The sequence below is a fragment of the Ovis aries genome, chromosome 16 (assembly GCF_016772045.2).
Source record: "Ovis aries strain OAR_USU_Benz2616 breed Rambouillet chromosome 16, ARS-UI_Ramb_v3.0, whole genome shotgun sequence".
In the NCBI taxonomy this organism is placed as follows: domain Eukaryota; kingdom Metazoa; phylum Chordata; class Mammalia; order Artiodactyla; family Bovidae; genus Ovis; species Ovis aries.
The window spans coordinates 9,601,083-9,621,994 of NC_056069.1; the positions used below are offsets into that span (position 1 = coordinate 9,601,083).

General features: G+C 44.0%; 1 protein-coding gene across 3 annotated transcripts in view; it reads right to left on the bottom strand.

The window, feature by feature from the left end:
• Nucleotides 1-13,650, bottom strand: part of MAP1B (microtubule associated protein 1B) — a 93,205-nt gene extending 79,555 nt beyond the window's left edge. For all 3 annotated transcript variants that reach the window (XM_027980016.3, XM_015101253.4, XM_060400322.1), the window contains exons 1-2: nucleotides 13,409-13,650; nucleotides 4,610-4,711 (exon numbers count right to left, since the gene is read on the bottom strand). In XM_027980016.3, coding sequence (XP_027835817.2) covers nucleotides 4,610-4,711; nucleotides 13,409-13,592 — 286 coding nt within the window. In that variant the 5' untranslated portion in view covers nucleotides 13,593-13,650. The remainder of the gene's footprint in view (nucleotides 1-4,609; nucleotides 4,712-13,408) is intronic.
• Nucleotides 13,651-20,912: the final 7,262 nt, after the last annotated feature.

Genomic DNA, 20,912 nt, shown 5'->3' on the forward strand with positions numbered 1-20,912 from the left:
CACTGTTTCAAGATCTTGACACAAATTAATTCATTCCACCTTCATAAAAACTGAGGTAGAAGTGATCATCACTGTTTCACAAACAGACTGAGGCACAGGATGGTTAGGTAACTTGTCAGAGATCCTACAGCAAGTAACGTTTAGAGCTAGGATCTAGGCTCTGCATTATGTTGCTGGCGAGAATCTGGGTTAACAAAAATGTTTAATTATTATAGCAGACAGACGTAGCAAAATGATGGGGGAAAAAAAAGACTGAAATTAATTTTCATTCTGGTATCCCTTGTCCTAGGAATCATTTGTATTTGTTTGTTGTTTTGAAATGATGTCTAACACAGGCAATCACAGGACACTTTCCACGTCCCCTCTCTGCTGTTAGGGGCAGTCAGATCTAAAGTTAAGTTAGGGAGAGAAGCAAATAGGAATGGAGAGTGAAATAAATGCCATTCAGCATGGTAAACCTAGCTCAATTCTCATGATAAGATTTATCAAAATGATTCTTATTCAGCATGATTAAGGTACAAAAAAATACATAGAAAAATTTTAAAAAATTTTATGACAGTATTTGAATTTGGACACATAAGGAAATATAAGACTGTTGCTCTATTGTGAAAAGACTCAATTGTTGAACTTTGGCTTGAGTGAGAACACTGGGGCGTGTTCATCAGACAACACCTAACCTTTTCTCTCATGAGAACTGGTCTCACTTGAGTCCACCTTAGATGTGGCCAGGAGTGGTGGTATACCAGGGCTAATCAGCAGGGACCAGCCCCTGCCACACAGACATCTGTTGAAGGATTTTTAGGAAGTCGATGCTGCAACAGCTCTGAGAGAGTAAGACGGCCCGAGATGACTGGCCATTCCAAGAAACAGAGTATGCCAGAGGCAGACAGCACTTGGCGACCCCAGGGCTCACATTCTGGGGAACCGGAGGACTCATGACCTCATCATTCAGTAGATGACCCTCACCTTCTGTGGAGAAAGTAACACATTCCAGCGTCCTGCTCAAAGGATATTTGTTCAAGATGACTCAACCATTCCACAAGACCTGCAACCTTCAAGAAACAGGCCAACTGAATCTCAAAACCGTATTTAAAAACTATTACACGGGTTGAACAAGTACTCGAGCACAAATCTGGTTGTGCTGCCGCACAATCTATGACCTGCCCTGGAGGCTATCACCAGCCTTTCATGAGGGATCTCCAATTCTTAAAAATAGCAACAGAGGTATTAATACCATGAGTGTAAAACGGACAGAAGAGCAATCCTAGCTCCCCATCTACAGCTAGGCCTTCGTATCCACAGGACCCTTCTCTACAGATTCAACCAACTGAGGATTGAAAATACACACTTAATTCTAGAAAGTTCCAAAAAGCAATCCTGGTATTTGCCACCGGCTGGCAACTATTTGCGTAGCTTTTAGGTATGACACATGGTATTATAAGTGACCTAGAGATGACTTAAAGAATATGAGGCTGTGCATAGGTTACACACAAATATGAAGCCATTTCATGTAAGAGACGTGAGCCTTCGCTGACTTTGGTATCCTCGGGGGTCCTGAATCAAGTCTTTGCAGGTTCCCATTGCCACTACATTGTGTCAGAGAGGACAATGAATAGAATAGCTCTGCTAGCCTACACAAAAGGAAACTTAACTGGACATGATGCAGAGTGCAATTTTATGCTAGTCCGTATGTGACTGTTAAACGCCTGCTCTTCTCACAAGAAGATAAGAGTAAGCACAGCAGTGACAGGTTTGTTTGTTTTTTTTGTTCATCACTGTGTGCTCACCGTTCCCCATCCCACAGTGCCTGGCACACTGTAGGTGCTATCTAGGTTTTCTTTTTTAAAACTGGCTGAAGAAACAACTTTTTTTTCCCTCTATTTTTCTGGCCACGCAGCATGAGGAATCTTAGTTCCCCGATCAGGGATTGAACCTATACCCCCTGGAGTGGAAATGTGGTCTCTTAATCACTGGACCACAAGGAAGTCCCAAAGAAGAGCTTTATTTTTTAAAAGATTTGACCTTCCTCTTGTTCCATGTCTAAACTCAGTTAACTAAGATTCCTGAAACTCTAAATGCAGAGGTTCAGCTGACTCCATTTATGGGCTTGAGGTACATGGTTCAGCTTCTACAAGTGCCAGGAGTGGGGAAGAGACACGAGATGTGGATCCATTTAAAAACAGATCTCGAAATTTCCCATAAAACCCTTCAATCAGTTCCGGAAAAGCTAAAGGCTTCCTTGGGTCCATCCAGCGATCACCCTATTGATCTCTGCTCACCCCAATTTTGCATCCTCCTCCAAGATAACATCTCTTCTCTCTAAAACACACTCACTTACCTGAACTGAACCCGAAGTGTGGTTTTATCATCTGTGGTAGTCTTAGTTAGAAACCTTCACCCCACTCTGAAGGGGAAGGTTCACAGGGCCTCACCCTCATGGGCTGCATTCTAGATGCTTGTCCCTCAGGGGAGAGGCCCAGCCCTGCACCGTGCACTCTTAGGCTGGGGAGCGAAGCTCATACCATCTTCTTGGAGTTGGCAAGAATGAGAAGGTGCTGTGTGTCCAGGGGCCAATCTCTGGACACATAGCAGGAGGTTTCAGCAGGAAAAAGAGGGATAATGGGGTACATAGGCTAAAGCAGTGGTTTGGGGGACCAGAACTTCCTAGGCCACAAGAGTAATGCCAGGTCTCTGGTTCAAAATGGTTCATTCTTTAGCAATTCTTGCAGCCTTTCATTTTGCAATACACTGTCATTCTATAAAGTCAATCCAAGTATGAATGAATACAATGGGCACCATAGGATTCATTTACCAAAAAAAATAAAAGTCATAGTAAGAAAGACAGAACAATCTAAAGAGAGAGGATAAAAGCTTGAATTTTACATTTTGAAACATACTTATTGGAAAAGGGTACTTTCCTTATTTTTCTTTTCATAAGATGATTTTAAAAGTCATGGAAATGTGTAAGACATAAAAATACAACATAACAACGAGATAAATAACCACATACTGTACCTTAATTTCAGCAAATCACATGCTGTCTGACAGGCTCTGGACCAGTCCCTTTTTTTCTCAATGCAAAGTTACTTAAGAGCTGGTTTTCATATGGCTTTGCAGCAATTTTAACTTTTAATGAACCAGCTCTTGTTAAGTTTTTCTTAACACATTTACTCAACTCCATGCTTGAAAGCTATGATTCATTTGATAACTGCAAAGTATGGGATTTTATTCTAAGATCAAACTCAAAGAGAAGAATGATTCCAGTCTCATGGGCATGCTGCTGCAGTCAAGTGTGATGCGTCAAGAGGCTGACATTCCCTACACGGCTTCAAATCTCGGGAGGTACAAAGCTAGTGGAATATGATAACTCAGTCATGTCCGAGTCTTTGCGACCCCAGTGGACTGCAGCCCACCAGGCTCCTCTGCCACGGCAATTCTCCAGGCAAGATTACTAGAGTGGGTTGCCATGCCCTCCTCCAGGGGATCTTCCCAACCCAGGGACTGAAACCAGGTCTCCCACACTGTAGGCGGATTCTTTATCATCTGAGCCACCAGGGAAAACCAAGAATACTGGAGTGGGTAGCCTATCCCTTCTCAAGGGGATCTTCCACACCCAGGAATAAAACAGGGGTCTCCTGCATTGCAGGCGGATCTTTTACCAGCTGAGCTATCAGAGAAGCCCAATGGAATATGATGTAATCAGTCCAAAGGGCTGAACTTCATTGCTGATTTTTTATCAATGCCAATAAAATTTGCAATCATACAGCAAAATCATAAAGACAGAAAAGAGTAGTCTCTATTTTACATAATATTTAGGTGATATTCAAAAAATAAAATGCCAAATGGCAACTGTGATAGATCAATGGCAGAACTTTCGAGAGACACACCCCAGGTTGAGTCTTTACAGACCAGTAACTGTTCATAATCCTTAAATGTGACCAAGTGGGAGAAGCATGGATCAACCTCACAAGAGGAAGACAAGGTGGGTGAGTCTGACTACCTCCTCAGTGAAGTAGCTGGTTAGCAGCAGCATCTTCATAAATGACGAATTTTTGTGTCCTTACCTTTCATTATCCAGTAGTATTCATTTTCATCTCTGAAAGAAAGGCTATCTTAACAGTAGTTTGGAATTCCAGACTCTTTTACCCACACTAAGTGGGAGATAATGCAATGATGAAATGATACATATTTCACTGAGATAGAAAATACAGAAACGCACATATTTCATTTTCTTGAGAGGGAGGGTGCTTATGGAATTCTGGGAGCATCCAATTTGTCTTCATAACTTCATGTGAGTAAAATTCACATTTAAATAGACTACAATCTCTTAAGCTCAGAGTACAGTGAGATAAGTATGACATTTTTAAATTTACCCTGGAACTTAAAATCTTCTAAGACACCACGAAATAGAAACCCACACAATGACAACTTAAGAGTTAGCTGACTTTCTTAAAAGGTGGCTTCTTGCTCACCTAGTTGATAATAACAAACACAAGAGAATCCTTTAGCAATAAAAGGAAGTCTTTTCCATGCTCCAGGCAAAGCTTTCCAGCCAAGCGCCTGTTTCTTTCAAATTCTAGGTTGACTACTACAGAACTGAAAGCCTCACCTGGAACTTCAGGAGAGAACCTTGCTGAGTGTCGAGATACAAAAAGTTTCAGTTCTTGATCCAGATTGCATTCAATCAGGTTTGTGTCCCATGATCGGATTCCTAAGGAAAGAAAGGAAGACAGATGACAGACCACCAGTTAGTCATTTCACTGTGGTCTGGAAAACATCACTGTAGCATTTCTCAGGCTTGAAGGAAGGGAGTGGAGGCTCTTTTGCTGAAGAGCTTGGTGACCAGCAGTGGATGCCCACAAAATGGGAGGGCGGGGGAGGTCTCTCCACCAGGCCACAGGGGAAGGATAACTAGCAGTGTGGACTGAACTTCTGCCCCTCATAACATGTAAATGCAGCTCTTCTGGAAGAGTAAAAGAAAACAGCTATTAGGAAAATGACAGGCTTTACTCCTGAGAGGGAGCAGAAAGGACAGGAAGATGGTGAGCTCCGTAGCAGTTAGGGGGCTACTAGACAATCGCTGGCTTTCCCATGGTCCACTTGTACGTGGCTAGAAAACGGAGAATGAGGGTGGGAAGTAAATACGGGGGCTGGCATTCAAGTCCACGTGTCTGTTTTTAAAGCTTTTCGCAGTGTGCACGTGCATTTTATAAGCATATCTGGTTACTCTTCTTTACTCCTCCCATTTTTGACCTTGATTTCTCAGCCCCTGGATATCAATCAAAATGTGTGTAATCTTTGCTAAGAAGGCAGATCTGGCCTATCTGTCCTCCCAGGCATTTACCTAACTAGCTTGGCAGACAACTCTTTCTTTCACAATTGTTAGTTGTCCCGCATTTTCTTATCCAGAGGCAAAGAGATGTGGCAACTTTTTATACTTTATAAAATTCTACGGAGTTGGGGGCCGTGAACTGTCTATTCCCATAAAAGCTCACAAGGCTGGAAGGTGGGGTGAGGGGTGCTGATGCCCTACCACCCTCCTCTCTCCTGACCTTCCAGAAGAGGTGGCTAGGGGGGAACCCAGAGAACAGCAGAGAAGGGAGGGCCAGGCAAAACCGAGGAATCACAGAACTCTGGAGCGTATTTTTATATCTTCCCAAATAGATGGCTTGTGGGAGAACCATTATGTAGGCAGTATCCTTGACTCTACCCCTGCATGGAGCATCCTCAACCACCAGAAACAAACCTCTGGAAAGGCAATCTTTTACTCTCTATCTACTAAAGGCAGGGACTTGAACATGTAGGTGTATCACAAAGGTGAACTATCTCTAAATAAACACTTGATCGTTTAATCATTTTTGCTGGTCATTAGTCATGCATACAGACTTGGGAGTATAAATGGCAGTATGTTACTTAAACATACCTCTTAAATCCTTAAAGTTTATCTGCATTTACCCCTATTTAAATCTTGTTCAGTTTTCCTATTCTGCAAAGAATCAATGTATATACACAAACTACAAAGATTCTGTAAACTGAGTTGACTATACTAAAATATCTTCAGATGATACACCTAACACCTTTCCGAATTATGAGAAATACTTTCAAATAGATGTACATCCTCTTCCTCTAAATAGAGGTAGATATTTCTCATACAATCCATGGGAAGGATTCAGGTATGCAAGAGTTAACATTGCTAAAGAGAGGCTAAATTATTAGGGAAAATTTTATGGGTCTCCCTGGAAACATTAACAGCCTCAGTTTGCATTTGTGCTAAAGGAACACTTAAATTTTAACAAGAAAGGCATGTTGTGATCTTGTGAATCTTTTTCATGCAGAATTGATAAAGAGGTTTCCTTTTTGTTCCACAGAAAGCTTGACAGGTGAAGAGGTCTGAATTCATTAAAATATTTGACTTCCACATATATATTCTATATATTCAGCTAGTGTGGAAAATCATCAAGCCCCTGTCTGAACTGCTTAATTGCAAATTAGTGACTGGATTATCTGTGCTCCAGGTCTGAGCTCCACTTTGTCTTCTGGCTTGTCAAGTAGGGTCAATAAGTTAATAACGAGACATACGTATTTAAATTAAATTCACACGATTCTTCTGCCTTTGTTCTAAGTTATGTCTAAATTGCTACATTATTTGAACGGCTTCATCTAGGGCTATACATAGACTTGTTCTAGAACGTTGTTTGCCATTTTTCCCTTGACTTCAATTAACTTGTCATGACCCAGGCAATTAAATGTTTGCTTTTTCTTTCATAACCTTCTGCTTCTATGATTTGTAATTTAAAAGTGGAAAAAGTAGAAAAATCATTCAGTAATTTTTAAGTTCCATTAGCAAACAACTGATAAAATGATTATTTCTCTTTTTTATACTCCCAGTGAAATTAAAAATTCAGGTTCTCTTTTTCAAGGGAGCAATTTCCAGCCAAATTACATCTTAAGAATGCATAATCACTACTACCACTTATAAAATAAAGGTTACAATGGATTTACCAGTTATTTTAGTTGAAAAGGAAAATTTTGGAACCAGGCCACTTTCTATACCAATTTTAGAAAGAAAATACTGTGTAATTACTTTGTACCTTCTACTGGATAATGTTAGTAAAGGGAAATAGTACCTCTCAATGAAAGCTGTTACAGCATTCCGTTGGTTTATATATCTCCCCTTTGTGCCTAAGAGGAAGCCAGCAGTGGATCCTCTAAAGCTCATAGGACCAAAATAAAGTCTTCTTCGGCCCTTCTCACATTGACCCCTCCCTGAGTTCATGACTGGAGGGGACAGTGGGGTGCTGGGAAAGAAGTTCCGAAGAGGCTTTCAGAAGGAGGTCATTCTGGGATCTGGTGAGTAGAAAAGCCATGGAATTTTCTGGCCCTTTTTTTGACTATCTCCCCAAACCACGCCAGGTCAAGTTCTTCCCTGGGCCTTTGCTTCTCCAGCAAATCTGTCACGACTATACCCTTACTGGCTTTCTCAGATGGGGGCAAAATAGCTCCACCAGTTGGAGGAAATCAACCTGCACTTCCCTCTTTTCCCAGCCATCCCCCACATCATGAGGCACGAGGGAATCTTAATCTTAGTTTCCCCACCAGGGATCGAACTTGTCACCCCCTGCATTGGAAGCATGGAGTCTTAACCACTGGACCACTAGGAAGTACTTTTTAAACTGGGCCCAGAGAGCATCTGCCACCCCTGGGCAGTTGGCCTATGGCAAGGCACCCTGAGAACTCCCCTGCCTGACCCGGGGCTGTCTTCCAGCCCCGGAAGCTAGTACCATCTCTCTCTAGCTTGATGACCAGCGGGGAACAAAGGACCTTTCCATCTCAGTTCTGATTCCAGGGCGGGCAGTGCACAAAGGGAAGGCTAAGTGCACGTGAAGTTGACAGATGAAAAAAAGAGGGGAGAAAAAGGTGTGTGTGGCAGGAGGGTAGGGGGCAGGAATCCCAGGACAAGTCAGGGTGAACCATAAGGAAGAGCCATGTCCTCTTACTTTATACAGGTTAGACTTCACCAAGTTTATTGATGATGCAAGCATTTTATAGGATTATTTAATAAAGCAACATTTTTTTTAAAGCCTCTCATTTAAAGGCTAAAATCTATATCCTGAAAGAAACAACAGACAGAAAGCATGAGGAAACGGCCATGCATTGCGTGTTGAAATGATACCTGGGTTCCATCTGCTACTGGGACCTATGACAAGTTGATTTTTTTTCCATGAGCTTTAGTTGCTCCCTCTCAGAAATAGACTTTTGACTATTTTTTGCCCAATTTCCTGAATTATTTAACTACAACCATAAAATTCTATTTGTAAAACTGTATTAAATAGTGATCTGAAGTCAGATTAGACTCATAAAGAAATAATTAAAAACAAAGGAAATGCTAAATTCAATAAGGTCTTCTTTTTTAGAGAAAAATTTTCTTACTTTTTTCCCCTTGACCTAACCTTCAATTTGCTTTTTCCCCTTTGTTTTAAGCCAACAAGTTAATGTTCATAATTTATGTGTTCTGTGTAATGCAGGTTAGGGAGGCCCATCTTACACACAGTTAGTTCATCATTTCAAAGCATTGATGATAAATAACTTAGGTCTTGGCTGGCATCTTACATTAGAAACAAGCAAAAGAAGTGATTTATAATAAGTTATTTATTGGCAGTAAAAGTTGGAACTTATCTAAAAGGTAAACCTTTACAGAAGATTAACAATGACTCATCAATTTAACGACCTTAAGTTTGGGGATTGGCTTATATTTGGATCAGAGAACTCTTTTAGTAGATAATGCCAGTTAAGCAGCACAAGCAGAAATCCATCTGCCTTTTGATTTTGAAAAGTATGAAGATGGATGGATATCATAAATATATCATTCCCCAACATTTCTTTTCATTCCCACCACGCCTTTGTTTTCCTGTTAAAACAAAATGGAAACAAAGCCCTAACTCTTTCCTGGGTTCTTAATTCTCTTAACCAATTTAGACTAAAAGTATTCAATAAATGACAATGTAATTAGCAAAACTTACATCTAAAAATCCAGGGCAGTAGATGTTACACACATCTATCTTTCTGATGAACAAATCCTGCTGATTCCCAATGTTAACCAGAGGAAAGTTACACTCTAACAGCAACTGAAATCAAACTGACAGTGTTTTTTCACATTTTAGTTTAAAAAAAAAAAATAAATAAAACGAAGCAATGAAAACGTCTCACAAGGCTCTAGAATTAGTTTTGCAAGACATGAGTGTATGTAGTCTATGTCCCAAAATAAACTGGAGGAGGGGAGACTCTGCTAAAAATGGGGATGATTGTTAAGTCTCTGTTGCAGACTAATTAGGAAGGGGGCAAAGGAGGTGCCAAGGAGTGACAATGGCTTGGCATGGAGTCCTGCATAACTAACTAAATAAAGCTAGACCAGTCTGAGCAAAGACTGTTGCTTCAGAATTAAGAAATGACCAGACCCTACATTATGCATTTTGAATGCAGCTGAAGAAACGAATGATGGTCTTCTGTCCTTGTGTAACCAAGCAGGACCCTATGGAACATTTCTGGGACAGACCCCTCCCCTATATCCTCTGCTTTAGTTCCTCTCTGAAATACCTAGATATTAGTATCTGAAGCATATTTCCTGAGTTATTTTTCAGATGCTAAAATCACCATCAAATGGAAGAAACTAACTACTTGATGACCATCAGCACATAGTCCTCACTAACACAGTCCTGTGCTGTGCCTAGTCACTCAGTCATGTTCAACTCTTTGCAACCCCAGGGACTGTACCCACCAGGCTCCTCTGTCCATGGGGATTTTCCAGGCAAGAATACTGGAGTGTGTTGTCATGCCCTTCTCCAAGGGATCTTCTCAACCCGGGGATCGAACCGAGCTCTCCTGCATTGCAGGCGGATTCTTTACCATCTGAGCCAGCAAGGAAGCCCAACGTAGTCTTGCTACCTCATCATCAATCTAATTCTCAATCGAGAATGGTGCATGAGCTGATCACACACTCTGGGACACCCTCCCTCACACCGCCTTTAAAAATGCTTTGCTGAAACCCTTGGGGGACTTCGGGGGTTTTGAGCATGAGCTCCCCGTTCTCCTTACATCAGCATCTTACAATAAAGCTGCACTTTCCTTCACCACAATCTGGGGTCAGTAGATTGGCTTTACTGCGTGCAGGTGAGCTGCCTGGAGTTTGATTCAGTAACACTAGGTTTCAAGAAGCATGTACTCAGCCTCCATGGTGGGCTGATTCAGGCCTATTGATGTACTTGCGTTTCCGCCATCTTCTTACAGATTTATTTTCTGGGTTTCCCATAGAGCCTTAAATCATCAAATGGCAAAAATCCAAGTTGCCAGGGTCTCCAGACTCACAGAGCCTCCTCAGGATGAGAGGGGAGATAAGCAAGAGGGGCAGAAGATGAACCGCTTTCCCTGCGGAAAGGCTGCGGCACACAACCAGGGCCGAACCCCTGGAGCATCTCCATCTTGCTTCACACAACCAGCCCCATGGGCACCAGCCACCACAGCTGTGGTATCAGAGTGACCTCTGGAGGAGGAGGCCCTGCTGGAACCCGAGAGCTGAGGAAGCATCACATCAGGCCAGGGCAACAGCCAGCCTGCCCTGTTGCTAAGTCATCTCTGACTGTCAAAAAAGCTACGGGAGCAGTATTTCCACTTAGCACTGGAAGGCCCTGTGGTTTGAGCCGCATCCAAGACCCCAGGACCCAAGAGAGTTGATCTCCAGAGGAAAAGCAGCATCTGTTACTGTGCCTTAGGAAATGGCTTTGCTCATTCACTTGGTGGATTCTTAATGGGATCAATACTGCTATTTCAGAGTTCCCTGCAAAAAGCTGACTAAATCAGGGCACTAAAAAATCAGGAAGGCATGCTGACTGAAAAGGAAACCTGAGGGGGCTTCTAGGGGGTCTCAGGAATGTCCGTTTCTTGGTCAGGATCACACAGGTATGTCTTTTTGTGAAAATTCACCAAGCTCCTCATTTATGATTTGAGCCTTTCCCTCACTACATAATACATCAATAAATTTTAAAAAAAGAAAAGGGGCAGGAAGACAAAATTGAACCTGATCACTAAGTTCCAGTAGTGTGAAAAATAGCCGAGACCACGTCATAGTGACAGATAACTTGGGTGAATCTAGTTTATCCTCAAACAGAAGCAGCTTGAATAAACCCCCTGAGGAATAGGGCACTAAAAGGGTGATCAGCAGAGTAACAAAGCAGGAAGATAATTACATGGAAGGTGATTGCTGAGCCACCTCCCTGCATGGGGTGCTGCCCACAAGTGGATGACTACTGCCTTTGTATAAAAGCAAGCTCTAGAAATTGCTCTTTGATCTCCCTGTGATGTTAACATCATGACGGGGCCAGAAAACCAGTGATGCCGCAGTGCCGACATTCTGTCACTTATGAGTGGTGTGACCTTGAGCTGGTCTCCCTATCCTTCCTGCCTCTCTGGGCCCCTGTCTCCAAAATGGGGATGAGGGTCCCTCTCCTCACACCACATCGGGTGGTTATGCACCTTTTATACATAGAAACACACCTCCTGCTTTATTATTACTTCCCAGCAAAAGTGCTGACAAATAATACTTTTTAAAAAATCCAAAGTCATAGGTTCATACAGCAGCCACACCCAGTCAGTCCATATGAAATTTTCCAAGGAGAAAATGTGCAGATAAACTAAATTAGTACTGATCAAATTCAAAGGACTATAGTTTGACAAATGAAGGGTTATTAGATGCTCAAATGAGGCATTTCACTATTGACCTAGCCTATTCTTCAATTTTTTTTTTTCCGAATAAAATAACAAGTCTGCTTTCTACTCACATTTTTTTCTTTCCTTTTTTAAGCCAAAAAGTAACACCAGTGCTTTAAAGTTAAACAAAAGAACCAGGTCTGCAACTCGAGTCTCCACCCTGCAGCCTTTTGTTCTGGGTACAGGCGACCGTTTCCAAATGCAGAGGCAGACCACTAGAGTTTAATTTTTTTTTTTTCCTCTAAAACAAGCTTTTCTCGCGTCTTTCATGGGGAGTAGGGGGCGGGCGCGGGGAACGAGGGCTGTGTGAACGCCCTTTGTCCGCCTCGGGCTGCCGTAGAGACCGCAGTGCGGACTGCACCACGCCCACCAGCCGGTGTCTCGGGGCAGACGCGCTTCAGCACCACCCCGAGAGAATAGAGCACGGGCTGGGGTTGTGGAGGGACCGGCGACCTCGGTCAGGGAGAAGGGGAGGTCTGCGATGCCGGGGTGGGGGGTGGGGGGGAGGGAAAGGCAGAGGACAGAGCTGACCACCCGGGGACTTCGCGCGCAACAAAGCCGGGTTGAAGCAGACGAGGGGCACGCTGCACCCCCAAGCGCCGGCGGAACGCACGCCCGGTCGGGCGCGCCCAGTGGGGGCGCCGCAGTGCGGGGGGCAGGTGCATCGGGCGGGGGCACTGCGGCAGCCCGGGTGGGGCTGCGGGGCGGGTCGGTCCGCGCGCCCGAGGCTGCGCCCGCTGGATCCTTACGGCCCCGCCCAGGGTTTCCCAGCGAACCGCTATTCGGCCTCTGCAGAGCGCGCTCCTACTGCCCGCACCGGGCCAGGCGCCGGCCCTACCCACCACCCCACCCCCAAGCCATCACTCCCGAGGCAAAGACTTTTAAAAGGAGAAGCCCCACCCCGCAACTTGGGGGTCCCATTGTCCTTGCTGAAAGCTGCAACCGAGGCCCCAGGGGCAGTAGCGAGGCAGGCGCCGTCTGGGAACGAGGCGCAGGCGGTTCTCCATCTCTGCGTCCCGAGGGGGGGGGGGGGGGGGGGCGGGCGTGGCCCTAGGACTAGCCTAGTCATTCCGAGGGAAGAAAAGATGGAGAGGTTTTAAGCTAGCAAAGGCACTTCTCGGGGCTGAGGTGGTTGTGGCTAGAGGGATTCCCACGCGCGCCCTGGCACATGGTACTTCAGCCTCGGGTCTGCTGACGAGGGGCAATCCCAGCATTTTGCTGTGGTGGGGGGGGGGGGAAGGGGGAGATGAAAGAGGTAATTGCAACGTTCCCCCCACCTCCCCCCCACACACACACCTTTGGTGTCCTGCGGTTGCGGCTTTATTGCAGCCTCTGCCCCTTTGACACCTGCATCTCATTTAGCGGGAGAGGCGGTAGCCAGCTGGAATCTGTAGACCCAGCCTGGTGACGGATCCCTCAAGGTTAGGAGACTCTCCCACTGGGTAGCAAATCTAATAATTTGCATTATTCTCCGAAATGAACCTGGGGCGGGGGTGGGGGGGAAGGAATCTGGACAGAGTGTGGGAAGTGGCGGAGAAAGGCGTGGGTGCGGGGCGTGCCGGAGGAGAAAGGTGGCCGTCGTGCCCTGGGTGGGGTCGCGTTTGCGCGTCTCCCCGAACGCGTCCCCTGGGGGCGCAGGGCCTCTTACCAAGCTCGATGTTGCCGATGGCGCGTCGCAGGTGCTCCTCGGTCACAATCTCGCCGACGACCACCAGCAGGTAGAATTTGCTGTCGAGGAAGCGATGCGACAGGCTGGGCGAGGTGGTCGCCGCTGGGTTGGCAATGCTGCCGGACGGCTCAGGCTCGGCGGCTTCCACCACCACGGTCGCCATCCTGCCGGCCCGTTAAGCCTCGGCGAAGTGCCCGGCTCAGGCCGCTCCGCTCGTCTGCGGCAGGAGAAAGGATTATCTCCGAAGGTGCTGTCTCCGCTCCGCCCCCTGCGTCTCCCCTCCTCCTGGCGCTGCGCGCCGCCTCCCCCTCCGCCCTCTCCGAGAGCGCGCGGCGGAGAGGAGCCGGGAGTGAGAGAGGGCGGGGAGGCGGTGCCTCTTTTATATGGAGACTAGGCAGGGCGCCGGGGAGGAGGAGGAAGAGGAGGAGGGAAGGACCACCCGGCACATCCTCGCGGGGTGGCTGCCTCCGCTCTTCCAACCGTTGGCCCAGGGCTGATGTCATCTGCAGCAAATCATCTCGCCCGCGGCCCGGAAGCTGGAGGGACGAGGTGTGTGGACAATGGTCAGGGTAGGGCCGCGAGTCAAGGGGCTGGAGGACTCGACGGGGGGAAAACACTCCCAACCCACACCCCACCCACAGCCTGCCGGCTCCAAACCCTCACCCCGCCTGTGCAGGAGAAGTGGATGGGTTTCCATTTTCAGAGTCGGGATATTTACCCTGTCCTAGGTGCACAGGCCAGGCCTCTGCCTTGGGTGCTGTCTGCGATGAAGCCAGGTCCTCAGGATCTGTGAGGACAGATCCTAGCACAGCGGATGTGGGGCTGAGGGTACCCCGCCCAGGAAGATGGAACCTGTTTTTTCTCTGATGTTGTGGATTTCGGAAGACATATTTACCACCACCTACACATGAAGAATACACCAAAGATGCAAAACCTCAGCTTACCATTGTTCAGTCTTTGGAACTTATTCTGAAAGACCCAGTGATGAAAAAGTACTGGCTTTGTAGTGCTCATGGGCAATGAGAAGAGTACAGATGCATTATTCCAGATACAGATTTCTGGTCTTAATAATATGCTGAACAGATAGTATCAGGCATAACAATAAAGAGAAGATACTGTCTCTATCCAGCAGGATTATAGTGACTATAGTGTACTTTTCAGTTCCTTGGGGAACACACAAGCAAAATTATTTCATGTAACAATGATGTCTTTTAAAATACATGTAGCATTGGGGATTTTTATTGCCTTTGTGTATGTTTAGAAGAACTCATAAAAAACGTTTAAAGGCAGCCCATCTACAACCATTTCTCACAAACACATTGAATATAATGAATATAACTTATGTCCCAGGAAGGGAGTGGTGGTGGTGAAGAAGTAACAAAATGGTCAAACATGGTACTATCATAAAAGACTGGAGAACTAGAGGCTTAAGAAAGAGGAATGAATGGAAACTAGAGCAGCCAATATAGTTTTAATACTAGACTGCATATAAATAAAAGAAAAAAAATCACCTGGATATACTAAGATTTCCAAAAAGCCTATCGTCATAGCTGTTAACCACCCCGACTTATTGGTAATGTACTCTGCTCTTACCTCCTTCCTGAAACCCTGACACGGTTTTGGCCCCATCATATATGCAAGACTGATCGACGGGGACTAAAGTTACTGGTGAGGTGCTTTCACCAGTGATCAGTGACAATGAGTTTTCAAGTAAGATGGTAACAGAGAAAGCATTCAATTTCTGTTAGAGAGGTTAGGCCATAATAGGGAGAGGAGATGTAGTAAGGAGCAGTGTTTTCCAATTTCAGCCATTGAAATCAGTGTCAGCTAGTGATGGCCTTCCATTTCTCTGAACCATCTTTATTTTTATTTATGTAACAGTTTTCATGAGCTCCATTTCTTTTCTTAAATTTATTTTAAATGAAATTGCTGCTCTATAGGTGGAAACACTAATTACTATAAATAGAAGGTATCCCTAAAATAAACATAATGAAAATAAGTACCATGACAAAAATTCCTGCTATACACTCTTGTTACTTGCTCAAGACTCTGACCCTGAGGTATACCCTAAGTTAAAAACAGAAAGTGTTAGAAAGGTATTGAAGACATACCAGCACCTGAGTTGTTCTCCATTGTCATAACAGAAGGTTGGATGAAAACATCAGAAGGGCTTTCCTACTGTGTGAGTTAGTGCAATTAAATACTATGACAATGAACCACTTAAGTCATTACCCACACTTTGAAAAAGAGACGAAATGGAAGAACACAGACTAGAGATGCTGACTGCTACTGTCCAACTTTGTAACTCTGGGCAAGTGACTCATTCTTATCTTCAGTCTCTTCATCTACATACTGAGTGAAGAATGCATTTTCAACAGTGTGAGTACCTCTGTAAAAGAAAAGTACATGATAAGAATGTAAATGCCTAATACAGTGATTGGAAGATAGTAAGCACTCAAAACATGATTGGTGACCTGTTTTGACCAAGTTTCTTGGAGAATAGAATGAAAGCATCTTACAAAATGTGTAGGTGACATCACGTTGGGCACAACTACAAACACCTCCGAAACAAGAACTGAATGTTGACACTACAAACTAGAAAAGTAGTTGCTCCCATCCCCATCTCAAGAAAAAAAAGGTAACAGTTGTAAGGAGGAAGGGGAAAGCTAACATATAAGAGTGCCAGTATTACCTGCTGCCACTTAACATTACCTAGGTATCCCAAAGGCCCCTCAGGCTCAACATGCTCCAAACCCAAATCATCTTTGACCTCCAAACCTAGTCCCCTCTCACTTTCCCTATTTCATCAAACATTATCACCACCTATCCTACCGTCAAACCAGAAACCTCACAGGCATCTCGGACTCCTCGCAGACTTTAGCCCCATATACAGTTTAGCGTGGAGACTGGTCAATTTTACCTCCTAAGTATCTCTTCAATCCTTCTACTTCTTTTGACTATCCCCAACCTAGTCCAAGCTACCACCTTCATGAGAGATAGTAGGGTATAAGTTAGAAATTGGGTTCTGTAGTCACACTGCCTGCTTTCAAGTCCCACCACCAAAGCTTGTTAGCTGTGTGACCTTGGGCAAGATGCTTAACCAGTCTGTGCCTTAATTTCGTCATTTGCATAATAGAGATGAGTGCCCACCTCCCAGACAGGGAGACAGCTTAAATATGCAAAGTGCTTAAAATAGGACCATGCATATAGTAAGTACTCAGTAAGGGTTAGTTGCTCCCTCTATTACTATTTAACACGTTACTGTGGAAAATTTCAAACACGTATAAAAGCAGAGAGAATAGTATAAGAAACCTCTATGTACCCATCATTGTAATCAGATGATTTTTACAGTTTGTTTAAATCAAGATCCAAATGAGATCTATATGTTTTGGTTGACTGGATATGTCTTAAATCTCTTAATCTATGTGTTCCTATTCTTGTTTTCCTTTAAAATTTCTTGTTGAATTATAGAAACATTTGTTCTGCAGAATTTCACAGTCTGATTTTTGCTGATTGACTGTTGTATTTAACATGTTCTTCCATCTCCTGAATTATCTATATACTGATAGTTGAATGTAAATGCTTCATCAGTTTCAGGTTTTGTGGGGTTTTTTTGCAATTATACCTCTTGGGTGATATTGTGTTCTTCCATCAGAAAGTACATAACGACTGGCTGACCTTGTCCTGAGGTCTTGGCAACCATTGATGATCATTACCTAGATCCTTAATTTCATTAAATGTCAGAAAATAATATTCTAATTTTATTATCCTTTCTTCATTTGACAGCTGGAAGACTTCTGTTAGGAGAAATATCACCCTGTCACTTGGTTAGCCTGAGGTGGTACACTTAGGGAGGAAGGGAACAATAAACACATGATTCTTTGTCTTTATTTACTAATTTTGAAAATAACTAGTTCATCCATAACATCCTCCAATGGTGATTAATAACTTTTTGTATCATTAAGAATATAACTGGAGGTTATATTCATATTGATATTTTGATTCATATTGATATTATTCATATTGATATTTAAACTTTTCCGTCATTGGGCAGTGATATGATATTTCCAGCTCACCTTGAATATACCTGGCCTTAGAACATAGAATTAGCCATTTCTCTAATGAGGAACTAAGGTTCCTCAAGAGGGAAATGATACCTAGAGACCACAGTCCTAATACTGGGAGTCGCTTGTTGGTACTACCTTAGTCATTGCTTCTAGATATTTTCAGTGGACAGAAATAGACAATAACATTTTTTTCAAGATCAAATATAAGTTCATACCAATACTGCCAATTCAGGAAGGATCAGAGATTTTGCTTAACCTCAATTTTACATCTGTATTTCCTTTGTCTTACACCCAAAATTTCAGTTCTCAAAGACACCAAAGGTGATAGAATTAGACAAGCAGATAATTTCTCATTTCTTTATCTGGAAATACATACAAATTATACTCATAGTAATGCTGGGTCAAAATGGAACATTTTTTCCAACGACTACTAAAGGCAGTTTAAGCTTTTTGCTATTACTTTTTCCTTAGAATGTATCACACTAGAGGACCAAAATTCCCAGTTGCCAAAAACACAGAAATGGTTTTTTGTTGTTGTTGTTTTATTTTATAATTTGTAGATCACACTCTCAGAATAACAATAAAAATTCTCCTAATATCAATGGGATTACTGAAAGCAATTTAGGAATATTTTTTTTTGCAATTTTCTTGTTATTAGATATATGCCACAGAGATACAGTTTTAAAGTCTCTTGAATTAATTCCTCTTAATATATTATGCCACTAAATACATAAATAAGTTCCATTGTTACATTTTCTTTTCAGCTTTTACGAACTGATTTTAAATTTTTTCTCTTATTATAAGAGAGATGGACCATCTTTTCACATGTTTAAGGGTCTTCTGCATTTCATTGTCTATGAACTGTCTCTTTATACCCTTTGCCGATTTTTCTATTGTATGGTTGGTGTTTTTCTTATTGATTTGTGCATATTCTTTTGCACATTAAGGAACTTTGCTTTTTTCTATAATATGATTTATAAATATCTTTTTTATCAGTTTGACACTTGTTTTTTGACTCTATGTATTGAAGACCTTGCCATGGAGAATATTTTTTATGTAGTTAAATTTAACTATTTTTTCATTTATACTTTATGAGTCCTATGTTATATTTAGAATGACCTTTGCCATTCTGAGATTATATAAGAAAAATCCTCCCAGGGGTTTTCTAGTACTTTAAGACTTTATTCTTAATGATTTGGATTTATCCAGATAAAGACTGGGAGATATATATCTATTTATTTTTCCTCAACTCCACAGCATTTTTACTGAGAGAAGATTTTGCAGAATTTTGTAATGACTTAGAACCTCTCTTTCTTCCCAATAGATTCTGAGTATGTAACAACAAAAAGTTTGATTTCACGCTTTTATTTCCTCATCTACCCTGCCCTTTAACCCTCTTCAACCTCAGCCCCAAGTTTTACCTAGCTACTGTATGGCAATTAAACAGTTCTTACGTATGCATTTCTTGATGGCTGGAGGTAAGAGTCTGCCTGTGCTGAGGTAAGGCCTACCCAGGGAGTGACTGAAAAGGAGGCTGGGAAGCTCTCGTCTGGTGCCTTTTCATTAAGCTCAGGCTCTTACCAATTACAAGCGCCAAGTGAGTCATACCAACACACGCAGAGGATGGCATCCTGAGGGGAACAGAATTATAGTGGAAAAAGCCAAGGCTGCCTGGAGACAGAGCTCCTCAGCTGGCACTGCAGAAAAACCACCGGGCCCATAGCGAACAGCAAAGCAACAAGAAGCCGGCTTGCGCAAGGTGGGAAGCTACAGATAGACGTAAATGCATACTCCCTTCCTGGACCACAGGCAGCGACCCTTCCTCAGAGACCACTGTCATCTCAACAGCTGGACCCAAGCAGCTCACGGTCAGGGAAGCCATGCCTCTCTAGCAGAGGTGCTCTGGGGTAGGGGTGAGCAGTGCTGTCTGCGGACAGTGGGGGAAACCTCCAGACGGCCCCAGGCCCACGAGACGTGGCTCACGTGTCCTCTGCTGAGCACCATCAGCTGAGCACCCACAATCTGCCGCAGTGTTCTAAGCCCTGGGAGGGCACAGGGTTGGCTCCTGACTCAGGTCAGTCAGGAAAGGAACAAATGAACACTCCAACATGGTGAAAGGAAGCAGAAAGGAATGCTGTCGCTCTCTGTGTATTAGGCTAAGGCTACAGAATAAAGGAGAGAGTTAACCGTAGCATCCACTACCCTCCAAGAAGTCTCCTGTACAAAACGCATGCCCCCTTTCAGCATATGCAGTAGGGTCACAGACTCTAAGAAGGTCCAGGTTGCTCAAAGGAACGAGAAGGGAGAAGAAGGTGGCATCCAGATGGGAGAACTAGGTAAACTCAGAAGAAGGAAGTGGCAGGAGGCCTCCAGCAGCCTGTGAATCTGCTCAACCTTGGGAGCAGGGAGGCCACGAAGGCCACTTATGAGGAACAAAGCAGGTGGGGTGGGGGCAGTCGGCAGAATAATGCCCCGCACCACCTAAACATTCACATCTCAATCCCCAGAACGGGTGACTATATTACTTTTCCTGGCAAAAAAGACTTTGCAGATGGTGATTACGTTCAGAATTTTGAGATGGGGAGACTATCCTGAATTATCTGGGCGTGTAAGTGCTCACTTGTGTCCAACTCTTTCTTCGTGACTCCGTGCACTGTAGCCCACCAGGCTCCCCTGCCCGTGGAATTTTCCAGGCAAAGACATTGGAGCCATTTCCTTCTCCAGGTCCCAACCCAGGGGTTGAACCTGCCTCTCTTGTGTCTCCTGCATTGGCAGAAGCATTCTTTACCGCTAGGGCCACCTGGGAAGCCCAAGTGGGCCTGGTATAATCACAAAGATCTTTATAAGAGGAAGACAGGAGTTTCTGAGTTAGAGATGATGTAATGACAGAAAAGAGATGTGATGAGGTGAGAGAGCAAGTGAGAGAGATGAAGACAGACAGACAGGTGAGACGTGAAGGTCTCTGCTAGTTTTGAAGATGGAAGAAGAGGACTACCAGCCAAGGAATATGGCTGCTTGACACCTTGATGTTAGGGCTTCTGACCCCTAAAGCTGTAAGATAATACACATGTGTTGTTTCAAGCCACTAAACTTGTAATTGGTTAACACAGGTGACACTGTGGGAACATAATTCCTGGTGCCATGCCTATCTGGAAGCTCCCATGTAGTCTGGCATCCTGGATGGTGGTGCCCCAGTCCTGCCCCACGCTGTGGGCTGGCTCATGGGGAGAACAGGGCTGCTTATGAAACTGCCTGACCCAGCATCAGTCATCTTCGTGCTTCTCAGAGAGTACAGTCAGGGTACACGGTGTTCACCCTCTAAACAGGTTGGAGCTGGACAAGAACACCTGAAAAGCACTGGGATTTAAAATAACAATACAATCAAAATTGCCCTTTGGAAAACCATGGGCCATCTC